The sequence below is a fragment of the Mustela erminea genome, chromosome 14 (assembly GCF_009829155.1).
Source record: "Mustela erminea isolate mMusErm1 chromosome 14, mMusErm1.Pri, whole genome shotgun sequence".
NCBI lineage: Eukaryota > Metazoa > Chordata > Mammalia > Carnivora > Mustelidae > Mustela > Mustela erminea.
In genome coordinates, this window is record NC_045627.1 from 59,043,987 (window position 1) to 59,062,833 (window position 18,847).

General features: G+C 42.1%; 1 protein-coding gene and 1 pseudogene across 2 annotated transcripts in view; one reads left to right on the forward strand and one right to left on the reverse strand.

The window, feature by feature from the left end:
* LGI1 (leucine rich glioma inactivated 1) overlaps positions 1-7,403 on the forward strand; it is a 39,797-nt gene extending 32,394 nt beyond the window's left edge. For both annotated transcript variants that reach the window (XM_032313919.1, XM_032313920.1), the window contains 3 exons: positions 2,272-2,441; positions 2,721-2,885; positions 5,679-7,403. In XM_032313919.1, the coding sequence (XP_032169810.1) occupies positions 2,272-2,441; positions 2,721-2,885; positions 5,679-6,514 (1,171 nt within the window). In that variant the 3' untranslated portion in view covers positions 6,515-7,403. The remainder of the gene's footprint in view (positions 1-2,271; positions 2,442-2,720; positions 2,886-5,678) is intronic.
* A 9,374-nt stretch (positions 7,404-16,777) lies between these two features.
* LOC116572831 lies at positions 16,778-18,640 on the reverse strand (annotated as a pseudogene).
* Between the last annotated feature and the right edge of the window lie 207 nt (positions 18,641-18,847).

An 18,847-nucleotide genomic window follows, 5' to 3' on the forward strand; every position in this document is an offset into this window, starting at 1 on the left:
TAAAGGTTTTTTTTTTTTTTTTAAATCAACTCAGGTACTTTTCTATAGAATATATGTTCAAAACAACTTTTCTCCAATAACAAAAGATCTGAGTCAAGTATTTTCTCCTAAAGTATTTAACTTCAAATCAATAAGCTAATGGAAAACTGTATGTGTTCCTTGTGGTATTTCCCCAGCCCCTCCTCAGTGCCTGGTACCCCAAGTCCTGAATGATGGTTTATTTGCAAGAGAGTACCAGAAGAAAGACACTACCAAAAAGTCTCAGACAGATCACAGTTAGCTGTTCTGGTTTACAATCACCCAGAAAACTTGCCAGTCATTATTTGGGGTCAGAATATTCTTGGAAGATAAAGTCAGTCCTGGGAAGGTCTTCGAAGTTAGATGATATACCATGGCAGATTTGGGGATACGGCTTATTTGGGCATTGTCCTCTGGCCCATCCTTCTGTCAGCCAGTGCCACACATGAGCAAAAACCAAAACAACAAAAACAAAGAACCCACTTGAAATTGGCTCAGTCTATAAGGAAATCCCGTAATGGGTTTGGCCTCTTGGGTCTACTCTAATATGCCTAAACCAAGAATTATCTAAGTACAAGGATCCTTGATAGCTTATCTTTTCATGGATTTCTTGGTTTTCTTGAATGTATCCCCCAAAAACATTTTTAAATGCTTCAACATTTAAAAATTATTTGTGTGCTGTGTGAAGACTAGGCAATACCTATCTTGGGAATTCTGTGTGACCAAGAAGGGTTTTAGGAAGGAGCTGGAATTTCTGAACAGAAGCAGTGCAAATAAACAGAAAACTTGTTGAGTCAGGATCATATGTGGAAATTTAAACGATCGTGCTGTATAGTTTATTACAGACAAGAGCTGCTGGATGTCTGAGTTAACTCTGGTGTGTCAAAGTCATTTCCTATTAAAATTGAATTTGTAGACCATGGAATAGGATCAGGATGAATTACATCTGTGAGGAAGAGCAAAAGCAAATAGTTCGCTTGATTTAATTAAATATGATATAATAAGCACTATATTCTGTCCTCTAGACCTGCTCTGTCCAATATGGTAGCCACACATGTGGTCACCGAGCAGTGTTCCTAGTGTAACTAAGGAACAAAGCTTTAAATTCATACTTAGTTTTTAAAAAATTAAGTAGAAAACTAAATTTAAATTGAAAAACTGATTCTCAGTTCAGCTATTGCAAAAGTTAATTATGTTTGGAACAACTTGGATGTGTGAAACTATTTTTTTCTGAGTATAAATTTTATGAAATCTAAATACAGATCACATACTTTTGATGAAAATTTAGCATCAAACTGAGTTATGTTCTAAGTGTAAAATACACACTAGCCTCCAAAGTCTTAAGATTTGGGGGATGCCTGGGTGGCTCAGCTGGTTGAGTGTTTGCATTCAGCTCAGGTCATAATCCCGGGGTCCTGGAATCAAGTCCTGCATCAGGCTCCCTGCTCAGTGGGGAGCCTGCTTCTCCCTCTGCCTCTGCCTCTGCCTCTGCCTCTGCCTCTGCCTCTGCCTGCTGCCCCCGCTACTTGTGCTCTCTCTTTCTCTGACAAATAAATAAACTTAAAAACAACAACAAAGATTTAATGTTTTTTAAAAGTATAAAATACCTCATTAATAATGTTTGTTGGCTACACAGCAAAATGATTTGTGTGAGATATTAAATAAAATATATTATTTAAAAATAAATGACAAATTATTTTAATATATTATTAAAATTAATGTCACCTATTTCTTGTTACTTTTTTTGAAATATAGAAAAAAAAATTTAAGGTTTTATTTATTTATTTAAATGAGAGAGAGAGAGAGTGAGAGAATGAGTGGGAGCAGAGGGAGAGGGAGAAGAAGGCTCCCCACTGAACAGAGAGCCTGCTTGATTCCAGGACCCTGAGATCATGACCTGAGCTGAAGGGAGATGCTTAACTGACTGAGCCACTCAGGTGCTCCTACAAAATTTTAAATTACATATGTAGTTTACACTATATTTCTATGGACAGCACAGCTCTAAACAGAGCTGCCTTTGATCCAGGAAGGAAATATTTATGAGGTTCTATTGACTGGGTGGCATTCAAGAGTGCGCTCACTGTGGGATATCTCTGAATTCAAAGTGAGTTGTCAGTCATGTTCAAGGTAGATGATGGAGCATGATGTAAAGCCAGGTAAAAGCAATCTGCATATGTTAATTGCTGAGGTAGAGGTCATACCTGTGTAGGTAGGATCCTCATACAGCAAAATCAACTGAAGTTTGTCTTTCAGGGACCTGAGAGGGAATTCATTTAACTGTGACTGTAAACTCAAGTGGCTAGTGGAATGGTTGGACCACACCAATGCAACTGTTGAAGACATCTACTGTGAGGGTCCCCCAGAATACAAGAAGCGCAAAATCAATAGTCTCTCGCCCAAGGATTTTGATTGCATCATTACAGGTAATGTATTCCAAATCATTCCACCTCATAAAGCTAAAATAAGGGCTACATTTTGTGTGTGTGCAGGAATTGATATTTTTAATATCTTTAAAAACCGAGCTACCAATTTTAATTTTTTATGATAAAGCATTAAAACTTTGTGGGTTTAAAAGCAAAGTAAAATTATCATTTTACTATTTCTCTTAAATAAATGTATCTCTTAAGGATGTTTGAGATCTAGCCAAGGAATGAAGCAAGCATTAGCACACAGTTATTCATCATCATTTCCTGTTTTTGCAGAATTTGCAAAGTCTCAAGACCTGCCTTATCAATCACTGTCCATAGATACTTTTTCTTATATGAACGATGAGTATGTAGTCATTGCTCAGCCTTTTACCGGAAAGTGCATCTTCCTTGAATGGGACCATGTAGAAAAGACCTTCCGAAATTATGACAACATTACAGGTATGAAAAACCTGACCGTATTTTGAATAGGAAGTTAAGCAGGTTGGACCGAGGGCAACAGAAAAAGACAACTGGCAGGGGGGATGCTTGGCCACGCTTAGAGTACTTTAATCCCCATCCGTACCATTTACTAAATGATTGGGGATTTACTAAACCTTGATTTCCTGACTTGTAAATGGGAATAATAATACTTAACTCATGGGGTTGTTGAAGATAATATATTCATAAGATAATGTCATCACATATTCAAGAAACAGCATAGAACGTAGCATAGTAAATGCCAAATAAAGGTGAATTATTTTTCTTCAAAAGAAAAGTATTGGACAAGGAATCATGAGTTTTAATCTAGGTTCTGCCACAAACCAGCTGGGTGAGCCACTCATCCTTACTGGGCCTTCCCTTTTTCTTATCTATAAAATAAATATGTTATTTTAGATCAATGAGTCACAAGCTCTTTTGTACAAAGTGACCCCCTCAAAATGTTAATGTACTCCTTGTCACAAAAAGGGGTTCTGGTCCAATAAATCTGTGAACCGTATCTCCCTCTTGGAGATTCATAATAATTATGCATTAGAGGCCCCGAGAAGTCTAGCAGTGATGAAGCCTCTTGCCAGTGTTTTGTGCATTTAATTTGACCTTCGGAACTACTTTTCTTCCATGAAAACTTTTACTTATGTGACTTCTTAATTTTTCTTCTCATTTCAACAACTTAATGGTTTTTAAATAAGTTAGAATATGGGCCTCCCTCCAAAATGTTTTCATCAGCTTTAGCTTCTAATACCTTTAGATCTGTTCCTGAGAGCATTCAAACCTCTATGTAAAAGATTACACTTCTTGGGTGGGAAGAGTTATAACTCAGTTGTGTTGGTGGCTGTCCACCCCACTGCTTACAGGATCAGGAAAGGTCTGGGCCTTGCTTGAGACTAAGGTGCTTAGGTGAAGGGATCTTCTCCAAACTGAGGTCCTCCCAGAAACCTTCTTCTTTCTCAAGGGGGAAGGTCATACTTCCCTTTCTCCCAAAGTGCCCTCAGTTTTCCAATGGACTGCAGCAGCTTTGTGCAGTTTAAACCAGGTTCTTCTTACCTGTGTATAGTCCATCAATTATTCTAGATGAATCTTAGAATGAACATTTGAAGGAGAAATGAATCACATATATGCACTTTCAGAGGACATCATCTCGTCTAAGATGACAAATATATACTCAATATGCAATCATTATGACCTCCCTTACCCCAGAAAGACATCGCTAATCAATCACAGTGCTCTTGCTTATGGAGTGCAGACAGGACTACGAATCCTTCTCAGCACAGTTATCCAACTCATCAGTTGATCAATATTGATATGTGGTTGAAGTCTAGTGGCCACTCCTGATCTAGGCCAAACCCTCATTGTACAGAAGAGAAAACTGAATTCCAGAGAAGTTAAGTGATTTTCCCAAAGTCATACAACCAGTTGAGTTCTGAAAAGGGTCACAAATAGGATAATTTCATCAATTAGTAGAAAGAGCTGATGCAGAACTTACTGCTTTGGAGCTCCTAAAGTTAGAAAAGGCTTGGGCCCCAGATTTGCCTTGCTTGCTTTGGATTTCCTAGAGCCAAGCTCCCTCTAGTCAATATTTACTAATAAATGATATTTATATTTCCTTTTTTTTTTTTTAAGGTTTTATTTACTTATTTGACAGAGAGAGATCACAAGTAGGCAGAGAGGCAGGCAGAGAGACAGGAGGATGCAGGCTCCCTGCTGAGCAGAGAGCCCGATGGGGGACTCCATCCCAAGACCCTGAGACCATGACCTGAGCCCAAGGCAGAGGCTTTAACCTGCTGAGCCACCCAGGTGCCCCGATATTTATATGTGCTGATAAATGCCAAACTCTTACTTAAAGGATATACTGAGCAAGGACACTGATCCATATTGTCTCTGAAATTTCTCAAAAGAAGTCTCTGGAGTATCACTTGTGACTATACCCCTCTTTCATCTTTCTCAAGAATTTCTCTTCCTTGTCTTCTCTCTTGCCACCAATAGCCTAAGCTTCAGGTAAATGACAGATAGCATTTTTGTCCTTTCCTAGGGGAAAATCGCATTATTTTTAGAGCAAGAACCCTTTCACACTAGGAACAAACCAATTACAGGTAGAATCATGGGCTACCCACATCACTGCTCAAGACTTTGTAGGGTGGTTCTAGAAACTTGTGGGATCCTAGCCCAAGTCGGAAGCCCTAGAATAGCTCACCTCCCTACAGATTGGATTAAAAGCATAGAGACGCTGGTAGACTTGGGTTTGAATCCCAACTCTGCCTTCTCCTAGCACCACTGAACCTGTCTGAGTTTCTGTCTGCTCATCTGCAAAAGGAAGGATAATATTTATCTCTTCAGATTGTTGGGAATTTTTAATGAGATGATTTGGCAAAGCGCAGAGCTGGTGCTCAATAAGTGGCAGTTTTCACTAGAATTACTGTAATTAACTCATGATGTGTCAGGGAAAGCAATGCTTGCTTTCTGCAAATAGTGAGAGGAGAAAACTCGGGCAGTAGCCGTGTGCCCTATTAAATGTCTAGTGCAGGTTGGATGTGACTTGACAACTCAGTTGTTAGTAACAAGGCCTCGTGAGGCACAAAGGCACAGAACCTCAGGGTCCTGCTGCCATTGGGCCTTGGAGATTGGCCTTGCCTACTCAACCAAGGGAATCCTTATTCCAGGCTGATTTTGGTAGAAGTTGTATGGCTTCAGGTTGCATGTTTACATGCTGCAGAAGACGATGGCCATTCTACTAATCTCTCATTTGTCTTTTCCCAGGCACATCCACTGTAGTGTGCAAGCCTATAGTCATTGAAACTCAGCTCTATGTTATTGTAGCCCAGCTGTTTGGCGGCTCTCACATCTATAAGCGAGACAGTTTTGCAAATAAATTTATAAAAATCCAGGATATTGAAATTCTCAAAATCCGAAAACCCAATGACATCGAAACATTCAAGATTGAAAACAACTGGTACTTTGTTGTTGCTGACAGCTCAAAAGCTGGTTTTACTACCATTTATAAATGGAATGGAAATGGATTCTACTCCCATCAATCCTTACATGCGTGGTACAGGGACACCGATGTGGAATATCTAGAAATAGCCAGAACACCTCAGACACTCAGAACGCCTCACTTAATCCTTTCCAGTAGCTCCCAGCGTCCTGTAATCTATCAGTGGAACAAAGCAACTCAATTGTTCACTAACCAAACAGATATCCCTAACATGGAGGACGTCTATGCCGTCAAGCACTTCTCGGTGAAAGGTGACGTGTACATTTGCTTGACAAGATTCATTGGTGATTCCAAAGTAATGAAATGGGGAGGTTCCTCCTTTCAGGACATTCAGAGGATGCCATCACGAGGGTCCATGGTGTTCCAGCCTCTTCAGATAAATAACTACCAATATGCAATTCTTGGAAGTGATTATTCCTTCACGCAAGTGTATAACTGGGATGCAGAGAAAGCCAAATTTGTGAAATTTCAGGAATTAAATGTTCAAGCACCAAGATCATTCACGCATGTGTCCATTAATAAGCGTAATTTTCTTTTTGCTTCCAGTTTTAAGGGAAATACACAGATTTACAAACATGTCATAGTTGACTTAAGCGCATGACACACCAAATTCTGTGGCTGCCACCAGAAACTTTCTACAGTACATGATCCGGATGAACTCAATGCATGATGACTCTTCTTATCACACTTGCAAATGAATGCCTTTCAAACATTGAGACTGCTAGAACCAAGCACTACCAGTATCTCCATCCTTAACTGTCCAGTCCAGTGGTGTGGGAAGTGACCTTTTATAAGACAAAATTGAATTGTGTGACTGTTCTTTGCAGTGAAGATGTGTAAATAAGTGTTTAATGGTATCTGTTACTCCAAAAAGAAATATTAATATGTACTTTTCCATTTATTTATTCATGTGTTCAGAAACTGCCAAATAAAATGTTTACATTTTCTTTCATATCCCAAAGGTAATTATTTACAGTTGTTTTAGTCTCAGTGACGGTACATTGAGGAAATAGGTTATACAATAGGGTTATGTTTAGATCGAGATCTTATGGTACAAATAAGGAGTGAAAACGAAACACTGATATTCATTACCCAAGATTTATGAACAGGTTTATCAGCTGTTTGGATTTGGAACATTCAAGGGTGTTTCCAAAGGTCATGGCTTTTAAGAACATTTTGTGGTAAAAGGGTGACAAATTTAAAGTGGGGTAGAGAATTTGCTTATTACAAGTAGCCTGATTTGACATAAAGAATAGTGAGATCCATCCTTTTCCTATTTGATAGCTCTAGCTAAAAAAATTCTTCAAAAAACTTAGAGACAAAGAGAAAGTCAAGTTTTTAAATTTTAAAAATGCTATTTAAGGACTTTCTAAGTGTCTGACCCTAGAATCATCTGAGAGCTGATTGAGGTAACCTTAGAGTACATGCCTCAAATTCACTCCATATGTGGGCCTCTTAATCTTATCAAGGAAGCCTCACTTCTAGACATCAGATTTCTTTACCACGTGGGAAGATATGAACTGACAATAGAGTTATGGGGGGGCAGGAAGACTTACCCACTGCTGATCTTGCACACAGGAAGAACTGGCCTTTGAATTTCTTATTTTTTCAGTCCCCTTTTTCTATAAGCAGCACATATGCTGTTGAAGAACACCTGCTTTGTACAGACTGGGTTTAAATCCAGCCTTGCCATGTACTGACTTTGTCCACAGGCAAGTTACTTAAGTTGTGTCTGAGCCTCAGTTTCTTTATCTGCAAAGGGAAACTATGCCTACTCCAAGGACAGTGGAAGGATTAAATGAGATAAAATGCACTCAGTGGATTGAATTTTCCAAATATGGCCACTATATTTCCCATCCCATGTGTTCTATGAGAACCTTGCTTCCACCCCATCAACAGGTGGTGCCCAATTCTGTTGTCTTTAAGTGTGGGCAGGCTTATAATCAATAGAATGTGGTGGGAATGATGCAGTTTGACTTTGAGCCTAGATCATAAAAACAATGAAGCTTCTACCTTGTGAACTGGGACAATTGCTTTTGGAACCCCGAATGGCCACCCACAAAGTCCCACGAGGCTGAGGCCACCATCTTGAGGAAGCCCACCCAGCTGAAGTCCCATCTAACAGCCACATCAAGCACCAGCCCTGTGAGTGAAGATGCCTCGGGTAATTCCAGCCCTGAGCTGTCGGACCTACCCCCACTGAGGCTCTGGATGACAAGACATCCCCACGGTACCTGGTCCAAATTCCCGACCCACAGAATCTATGAGTATCATAAAACGGTCAATTCAAGCATCTAAGTTTTGGGGTGACTTGTTACACTGCAGCAGTAATTGGAAATGCACACAAGGTACTTAACACTGACCTGACACAAATCAGCACGCACGGAGTGTGCCGACTCCACACCCAGAATATTGCATGCTTCGGGGTCATGTTCTACATTTATTACCTTAATGCAATTCACAGCCGTTTCATTTGTAAAGGATCTCTCCTGTTGTCAATATGCTGCTGGTGTTCTAACTCTGTGCCAGGCCCTCTGCTGAATTCAGGGATGCAGAGATGAAAGCTTGGATTCTTCTCTGTTTTCACAGAAACAGTGACTATTTAAGTTAGCAAACCAACTCTCTAATTCACCTGAAACCGAGAGCCAGAGATGTGAAGCGAGCAGAGGGAGGTAGCTCCAGTCCAGGCCTCTGGACACTCAATCCAGACTCAACTTTATCACATGGTACTACCCTTTGACACCTCAGGCTCCAGTCCGAACCTGGCACTGTAGATGGGGAAGAGGTGAGGAGTGAGTAGGCTGACAGAAATTCAAGAAAACCTGAGGAGGAGGACATGTGGTGGGATCTACTTTCTTAGGAACTGGCCAGTCCTCCCTGAGACTTGCCCTCCTTTTTCCCTGTACCCTTCTTCTGCCCTATACTGTAAAAGTCTGCCTCCTCTCTAGTCACAGATGATTGGACCAGGAGTGACCAGTGGGTTGGGCTCTGCCTGAACTGATCCAGTTCTTTCTTCTGGATATTTCTAATTAGGACAGCAGAGGCTGGGTCATTTAGCCACAGGCACCAGATTTGTAAAGTGACTATCTTAAATCAGGTTCCCTCAGAGCAGTGGTATTTATTGAGGGAGTGCTCTCCTGGTACACCTGTAAGGGACTGAGACTAGGACAGGGGAAGGTGTTACACAGAGATGTCCTTTCAGGAGAAATTGGCATGGATTGGTTCTGTGTGAATCAGAGCTTCCTACAGCTTTTATTGCTTTTATTCAGACTGACTCCACGGGGAACTCCAGAGTGTGAATTGTACCACACAGTGTGTCCTGCCTCAAGGCAAGGAGGATAGAAGTTTATACCCCCTCCCCCATCTGGTAGTCATCAACCCAAGAATATGGGGCATAACGTCTCAGACATCGCCAGTGATGAAGGCTCCCGTTGGCTAAGGACAATCCACTAGAGAGGTATGCAAATGTGGGCTGTTATAAACCAACACCCATGGCAGCTGCAGGACGGGTACTTCAACCCAGTAAGGAGCCTCTGGTTGGGAACCAATGGCATATGCTACAGGGACAGTGAGCAGCTGTAAGAGCAGAGGAAGCTGGTCTGAAAGGTGAGAAGAGAATGAGGTAGAAGGTCAGAGAAAAGGGGGGGTGAGAAACTACATAGTCTGAGAGGGAAGGGGAGGAAGAGCAAAGAGAAAGAGGTAAGGAGAGAGAGAAAGGGGAAGAAAAGGAAGGAGGAGGGAGGTCTGGTGGCTCCGGCAAGGTTGCCTGAGAACCAGACTCTGTCAGGCTAACGTACATACATTTATTAGGTAGTACCCTTGAAATGCGACCTGGAAGGGAGGAGAAGAAAGGAGAATTTGGCAGAGAGCAGCTGAGCCATGATGCAGTTCCAATAAAAGCATCCCTGTAGGGAGCTGAGATGCTCCTTCTCAGGCATCCCAAGTTGGAGCGAGGGGACCCACCAGAACTTTCCAGCTTCATGGGGATTAGTCACTAGATGTGGGCTGGAAGAAAGTGTGGCCTGAGGTGAGGCTGTGTGTCAGCCACAATCCCCACAGGCTAGCAAGGGCAGCCAAAGCTGTTTCTGGGAGTCCTCTCAGAAGCTGGGAAAGTAAGTCTTTTATTCCTGAAGGAGGATCTGGGCAGTGTAACACAGCATCTCTCACAGGGGGAAAGAGAGAGAAGAGAGGGGGAGATCCCTAGGGGCTATCCATTTCCCGCTCATCCCTCATTACAGCCAATGGCACTCCCTGTCCCTGAGTTCCTTGACGTACTTCTGGAGCCTTCTAATAACAACCCTGCCCCACCATGACCACACATACATGTCTGGCTTTGTTCTGTGTTAGTTTGAGTGGATTTCTGTAATTGCCACACAATTATCTTCACCTAAGAATGTTTAGGCATAGTTACCTCAATTTGGGTACAATGCTGAGTACTGAGATATTTCCATCTCCTTCTCCTCTGCTAGTCAAACTGTGGGATTTCTATTGATCTATCTTCAAGTTCACGGACTCTCTTCTCTGTCATCTCTCACTTCAAATTTCTTTAAAAAGTAATATTATATTACTTCAACTAGATCAGAGCTGCTCTACTTTTAAAAAGTTTTCTAATGTTTAAAAAAAAAGCTTCAACTATGGAAATTTTTAAAAATCTCCAATGTATTTTTGGCCAATGTCTTTCCATTGTGTTGTGGACCAATATTTTTTGAAATTAGAATAAAAATTAATTACCAGGAAAATGTCCACATGCTTCGTTACTGTGGCAATGCCAAATTGCTGTGCAAGTTTCTCAACGTTTCCTCTCAAGTCCTGTACTCATTCCATCCCAGGCTGATTCCAAACTCCTCCTTGCCTGGCACTGGTCCTAGGACCACATCTGTAGGTATACTGCTAGTCGGTAAGGGCTCAACCCACTCAACACAGTTCTTACATGTTGATCTTCATGTGGGATGTAGATGCATTTTAACATGATTGCTATCAAGGATACAGGGCATGCAGGACCACCCAGGCCTAGGAAGACCTTCAAGTGGCTCTATAAAGTCCTAAAGATGGAACTCAAAATCTGGCCAACTTCTCCTTCCACTCCACCATCATCCATTTCACCCATGCTCCCTTCATGCTCACAATTTGCCAAATTATTCATCTGAGCATGTACTTGCTTCTGTGCCCAGGCTACCCCAACCATCAATAATTCCCTTTCCCTACTCTTCTACCTTTGGACATCTTAGTCCTCATCCAACCAGCTGGATGTGGTTTCTCCTTTCTCCAGCTTCCTCAGCCCATGGCTTTTACCATAAACAAGGCTCATAATTTATTCTGCCTTGTGTTATGGTTGATTGTTGACCTATCCATCTCTTCTACCAGCCTACCTATCCCTGCTGGTCAGGACTTGACCTTAGGGGTCTGTGATTCTTTTATCCTGTCCCACCCTCTATCCCTTGGAATAGTCCTACTTCATAGGAAATCCATAAAGCTGGTGGAAATGAAATAGCTTTAAGCTCACCAGCTTCACCCCTCTTGCTCACGTATCTGAGAAGCAGCTTCCCCCCCATAGCCAATTTCCAGCCTCATAAAGAATCCTGGCCATGGGTTACTCCCCCAAAATAGACCTACCAAGCCCTCCTGCTTCCCAGGTATAACTGGGTGGTCTGGAAATAAAAGAGACACAATTTATTTCCTGAGTAAATCCTTATTCAAACACATGTGGCAAATCTACCTAAAACTTGATCCACAAAAATGAAGGGTAAGAACTAATTTAATTAATCCATGGAGACCCAAAGAATAAGAAGTGGGATACTAACACTTTCAGAAGTCTATACCTTTGAAATTTCTATTCTCAAGAGGGATCCCCACCCATTGTCAGCACTACTCAGAGATGCCCCCAAAGGGAGCATCTTCCCTAGCTGAAGCTTTTAACAATAATTCTCAGCAAAACTGTGTCCCAGAAACCAGTCCTCCCAGCAGGGCTAGATCCCAGGACAACTGTTTTTTGTCCTTCATTCCCTTAACCCTGTCTATCTACACATATTTAATAATTAAAAAAAAAACCTTTAGGAATTTTAATATTTTAATTAATATTATAATTTATATTTTAACATTTTAATTTCATTATAATAATAGTGACACTTCTTAAGCACTTACTATGAGTTGGGCACTATACTAAGTGCTTTAACTGTATTATCATTCCATCCTCTATGATTCTGTAATAAGAGCATTGTTTTACAAGTGAGAAAACTTAGGCTTAGAAAGCTAAGTAATTTGCCCAGTCATATATAGCCAGTTAAGAAGCAAAGTCAAGATTCATTTTGGATAGTATCCATCAGTGGCACCATGCTATGAAGTGCTTAAAAACAAAATAAATACCAAAAATTCAGGACTCTGAATTCTTCTGCAGCTGGGTGGCACAGTTGACTGAGTGCCCAACCCTTGGTTTCAGTTCAGGTCAGGGTCTCAGGGTTGTGAGATAGAGCCCAGCATTGGGCTCTGTGCTCAGCACAAAGTCTGCTTGAGATTTTCCCTTCCTCTCCCTCTGCCCCTCAAGCCCTCTCGTTCTCTCAAATAAATAAATAAATCTTAAAAAAGAAAAATTCAGTACTTTTGTAAACTGCTGGATAGACACCCTAATCAAGAACCTGGAGTATTCTAAGTACCCTAGGGCTACTGATTGGTTTTTACACCAACAGACACAGCAAGCTCAATTGTATTAAAAACTTTTCTTGAACATCTTCTATAGCCAAAGTGCTTGGAAGATGGTATGAAGAAAACAAAGTGTGCAAGAAGTTGTCCCTGCTCTTAAAGGATTTACATACCTCTGGGGTTTATTTCTAAAAGGCAGCGTGCAGACACAACAAAGGGGGAAAACTAATTTCTATAGGGATCTAAAGGAGAAGTGAAACATGACCAGTGTTTTCTTGCCTTTTGCCTGTAGACCTATCCTGTTGGTGGCCACAATATTTCTCTCTTTAGAGCAGTGGACATAATGAGTAACGACAGGTTTTCAACTCAGGTGGTTCTGGGTTTGCATTTTACTGTGGCTACTCACACCGCTAGAGAGTTAGGCAAGTTAATCATTAATCATTTCTCCACCCAGGTTCTGATCCCTGAGGAGACAGGGTGGTTAGGATTCTTTTGGTTATAAGTTGCTGAAATCCCAACTCAACTAGTTTAAATATAAAAACACATAGCTTCAGAAATACCTGGACCAGATACTCAGATGATATTTTCTTTTTTTTTTTTTTAAGATTTTATTTATTTATTTGACACAGAGAGTGAGATCACAAGTAGGCAGAGAGGCAGGCAGAGAGGGAGAGAGGAGGAAGCAGGCTCCCTGCCAAGCAGAGAGCCCGATGTGAGGCTTGATCCCAGGACCCCGGGATCATGACATGAGCCGAAGGCAGAGGCTTAACCCACTGGACCACCCAGGCGCCCCATCAGATGATATTTTCATACATCTGTTTTTCTCTGACTCGATTATTGACTACTTTCTAAGTCAGTCTCTGCTTTCATGTTGGAGAGATATCCATCAGCAGCTCCAATAGGACACCCTGACAGCTCAGCCGTGCCTAACGGAAAGACAGTACTCCTTTTCCAGTAGTTCTAGCTAAAGTTGGGGGCTGATGCTCACTGGCCCAGTGCCCATCCCCAAAGCAATTGTTCTGGCTAAGGACAGAAGGGTCTGATTGGCCAAGCACGGTCATATGCCCACCCCTAGAACCCATGGGCGATAACCACGTGCAATGAGAGTGAGGCAAGAGTATTTCCCTAAAGTGAAATTGTAGTGCTATTAAAAAGAAAGAAAGGATGTTGAACAGGCAAAACAACAAGTCGTCAGCCAGAGGTGTGGTCTCTGTGGAGAATCTCCATTTAGAGAGCTGGAGTTACTAGGGAAGAGGCCACACCCTTAGATGTGTCTAGAATCCCTTTGCTAAAAGGTTTCAAAGAGTCCTTCCAGCTCTTATTTTGCAAAACGTGACAAAATACAATCTGCCATCTTTGTCTATTATTCATGATGATTCACTGTTACGATTTCTATATACATCTTTAAATGGTGTTCTCTCAAACATTCTGTTTTAAAATATTTAAACTGATATCCTCTGTTTCAAAATGATGTTTTCCCAAGTGAAGTCAAACTGTCAATTCTGATTCCGTGGCCTCCTATCCCTGGGAAATGCGAGCAAGCATTCCTAGATCACATTTTGTTCTCCTGGATGTGTTTCGGCTTCAGATCAATCTTTATCTGGCAAGGGCAGCTTTCTCCTTGCTCTAATCACCTTGAGCTTGGCTTGAAGATTAAAATCTTAGAGGCTCTTTCCTGGCCCAGGACTTTTCCTGACTTAGCTTTTCCACAGGTGTCTAGTCATTAGCTGGAAATTATCATAGATCAATCTTAGCAGAGAAGAGAAGAATATAAAACACTGACTTCTGTTAATAATGGTTCCCAGAACTGGTTTTGCAGCCCCCACCCCCAAGAAACCCCTAGAAAGCAAACTATCTACACAGGTTCCTGGGACCCCACCTCAGGGCCACTGAAACTGAATCCTCAAAGAACAGGACCTAGGAGTTTTTATTTTTAAACATTCTTTAAGTGATTGTGATGTTACTGGCCCATCACCAGTCCGCTTGCTGGGCCTCTACTCTAAATAACCACATTGTGGGGCACCTGGGTGGCTCAGTAGGTTGAGTGACTGCCTTTGGCTCAGGTCATGATCCTGGAGTCCCAGGGTCAAGTCCCACATCGGGCTCCCTGCTCAGTGGCGATTCTGCTTCTTCTCTGACCTCTCCTCTCGTTCTCTGTCTCACTCTCTCTCTCTCAAATAAACAAATAAAAATCTTTAAATACATACATACATACATAAATGAATAACCATGTTGAACCAAGCAGGGGTATGTCAGGAGCACAAAGCCTGTGGTTACAAAAGTTGGCCAAAGCTTTGGGACATGTTAGCTTTAAGGATCACCTCAAACAAGACATTGAGTTTCTTTTAGCCTTAGTTTTTTCTATATTAGAACTAGATCAGGTCAAAAATCTGTAACTGTTACAATGGAGGAAAACGTGGCTTGGAAATTTGGAGCTTTTGGCCCAATTCAACCACCTTTGTAGTTTTGTGACCTTGAGAAGTCACTTTCACTCCCTGGCTCACAAATTCTTCTCTTTAAAAATTAGTTAACTGGAGTACATGACTTACAATTCTAAGATAGCTGTAAGATAACAAGCCTTAGATAATTCTCCAAACTAATCTGTCAAGATGTACAGTATGAACAAGCTGTTGATCATGATTTCCTGTTGACTTGGGTTTGCTGGGTTGAGAATCTGCAAGAAGCATTTGGTATGTTGGTGTTTAATGGATATGACATTTCACTACACCAAATGGGAATGGAATATTTTTAGCACAGAATTCTCTAAGTTTTAGTAAAGAGGGCTTGTTCTGTGAATGGAGTGTGAAGAAGCAGAGATACTATTTTAAAAGACCAAATATAACCCCCTCCCCATCACAAAATAGTCATATGTGTACATATTTTCACCACAAAGCTTGAAGAGCTTACCCCTTTTTATATCTCTGAAAAGGCAGTATTCCATCTACTTTAATAACTCTACTGGCTCACACACATTCCTTTTGTCTTTATACGGCCTATTTATGATCAATAGGCTAAAATATTGCTAATGATTGAAAGCAATAATAATAGCTACCATTGAGACTCCTGGATGGCTCAGTTAAGCGTCTACCTTTAGCTCTGACCACGATCTCGGAGTCCTGGGATCAAGTCCCACATCGGGCTCCTTGCTCAGCAGGGAACCTGCTTCTCCCTCTGCCTGCGGCTTCCTCTGCTTGTGCTTGCACAGGCTCTCTCTCTCTCTCTGACAAATAAATGAATAAAATCTTTTTTAAAAATAATCATAGCTATCATTTATTGAGCACTTACCATGTGCTGAACATGTGCTGAATATTTTATATGTATTTAGTCATTCAACCCCTGCAACAATGCTATTATTATCATTTTTTTCTAAAGCAAAAATGGAAGTTCAGAGAGGTGGAGAAGTCTACCTTAAGGCATGCCACTAACACAGCAGAACCAGGATTCAAACCAGGTCTCTCTGCAACCAGAGCCCTAGAGATTGACTTACACTCATATACTTAACTCTGATTGTTATCTGTCAGGATAAACTGGGTTATTTGGTAATACTTTGGTAACACTGAAATCTTATTGGCTTAAAATAATAAAGACATTTCTTATGTATGTTACTGAGAGCACTGTTTTAAGTCATCATAATCTGCATACATTGATACACTCATTGATGGAATAGCCACTATCTGGGAAGTTACTAAGTAACAATATCGGAGGGAAAAAGAGCCAGGGCAAAGTATGCATGACTGCTACTACTGCTTTGATTGGAATTCTTTATCTGATTCTTTAAAAACTGCCTTCTTTTCTTCTCTTTTCATAACCACGCCCAACTGGCTTACTTTATTGGAGAAGGGTACGTGGAGTTAAGGTGAAGAGAGTTGGGACCCGAGGTCGGGGAGAACACCCTCCCTTCTCGATACATGCCCACTGCCTCAAAAATAAATAAATAAATAAAATAACCGACTATGGAAGAACAGAGGAGACAGCAACTGAGGATGGGGAACACGGAACCCCGGGGCAGCAGAAGAGACCATGCATGTGCTGGGAGGTCTCGAGGCAGTGGCAGTACGAGTAATGTGAGTGGGACTCTTCCACATAGATCTATGTAAATCTAGAAAGAGAAGTTGTTCGCTTTACCTTGCTCTCCCCTCTGCTCTGAGCTCCTTGCTACAGCTCCAGCTTCTGTTTCCACACGAGGGCCAAAGGAAGAACATGGTGAGCAAGTCATCACCCAATGTGATCAGACCCATGCTTCCATAAGCTTCTGAATATTCAGTGCTGTTACAGGACCGTTTACGTTTTCACTGAGTGCCTAAGGGTCCTTCTGCATCTGTTCCAGGATAAGCCGCATGACCGGGTCACTCATTATCTGCTGCACCTGCAGGCTCTCAGGTGGGTTGAGCTAGGACATCATACGGCGTTGGTAACCGTCTGCCTCCTTAACTGTTGGAGTGCAGATCTAAGGCCTTAAGTGTTTCTAATTTAACGACATCCCTGGCATTCGTATAGTCTTTCGTGTCCTCTAGCGCAGCTGCTTGCCGAGTGTAAGCAGCAGAAGAGGGTTGGTTCCAGATGGATGCGTTCCTCACAGTCCTTGAGCACCAGCCGAAACTCCAGGAGTTTGGTGTATCAGGCAGCTTGATTGCTGTACGATTTGGCATCTCTTGGGTTCTGTTTGATGGCTTCTGTGTAATACTTCATGGCCTTGGGAGAGTCCCCTTTCTGAAAACATTTATTCCCTTTGTTCTTCTCCTCCAAGGCCAGGTCAGGGTTTACATAAGCCAGCCACTCTTGGTCCTTGAGAATTTTCTCCACCTTTTGGCATTTTTTTTTTTTTTAAGATTTAATTTATTTGAGAGAGAGAGAGAGATCACAAGTACGCAGAGAGGCAGGCAGAGAGAGAGAGGTGGAAGCAGGCTTCCCGTTGAGCCTAGAGCCCAATACGGGACTCGATCCCAGGACCCTGAGACCGTGACCTGGGCCGAAGGCAGAGTCTTAACCCACTGAGCCACCCAGGCACCCCCCTTTTGGCATTTCTTCAGCACATCTGGGGTTCAGGGCTCTGCCAAAGATTTGTTATAGAAATAGATGGAATCTTTGCCCTTTTCTTCTTTGAAGTAGGAGTTGCCGTCTCTGGCCACACCACCCTGAACTTGCCCATTCTCGTCTAAAGTAGGAGTTGTCGATTTGAGCATAAGCTTTGGCAGTCTGTCGACGGTCTTCTCGGTTTTCGAGCCCCACCTTGATGGCTTTCTCAAAAAGCTCCCGGCATTTACTGTAGTCGCTCTTCTCGAAGTACACAGCTGCTTGACTGGTCATGTGTGGGTCATACTGGTGGGATCCAGGTCCTTGGCTCTGTCATAGCGCTTCAAGGCTGTGTCAAAGTCTTGTCTTTGGCCTCACTCCCCAACTCTTTTTCTTTCAGTGGCTGCTTCTCCTTCGCTGCAGGATCTTCTTCTACTGGCGCGGGCTGGGTACCCTTTTTGGGAGGAGGTGGTGATGGCGCTGTTGCAACTCCTTCCTCCTCATCCGTGCTGCCCAGATCAACTCCAAGGAGGACACTGAGAGTAGTCATGATCCGGGATCTTACAGATTGGCATCCAGGTCAGACGGCTTGTTTCATGGTTGTTCTATCAGTTGCTGGTAGATAGGATCAGTGAGCAGCGTCCTTGTCCTGGGATCACCCTCTGACTTCTGGTACAGACTGGACATGTTGAAAGGATTCATGAAATTCCTCTCTGCACAACTGGGCCTCCATATTCTGCAAGCCCTCTTTCAACTGAGCATTATTTGCTTCATGTTTTAAAACTTCTTTGTAGGTTCCCTTGGCTTCTTCAGATCAGTGTTAAGAATTCAAAAGCTGCTGCTTTTTGTGAATAGCCCTTGCCCCAGTCAGGCTTTAAGTCAATAGTTTTGCAACCATCCTCATAGGCCTTCTAGTAGTCAACTTTCTTGGTGTAGGCTGCCCAGCAATTGCTGTAGAGCATGTGGTTCTGGGGATCTAACTTGCCTCAGAGGAGCACTATAGCATCAATGTAGTCATCGATTTTGCCAGCACTCAGGACCTATGACCCTTCTCTTTTAGCTCATTGACCTACTCCATAGTCTGGCCCAGAACCCAGTTGAATCAATTCTATCCACTCCATGTTCTCAACCCTTAAAAATTATTTTAATTTCATACTTTGATGACTTTTTTCAAGGGAAGTTTCCCCAAAAGTAGAGAGATTAAAAGGGCCTAAGCCCTTGGAGTTGTAACTGTTGGTTTGATGAAGATTCTACTGTCTTGTCCTCCTAATCTGAGGCCAATATG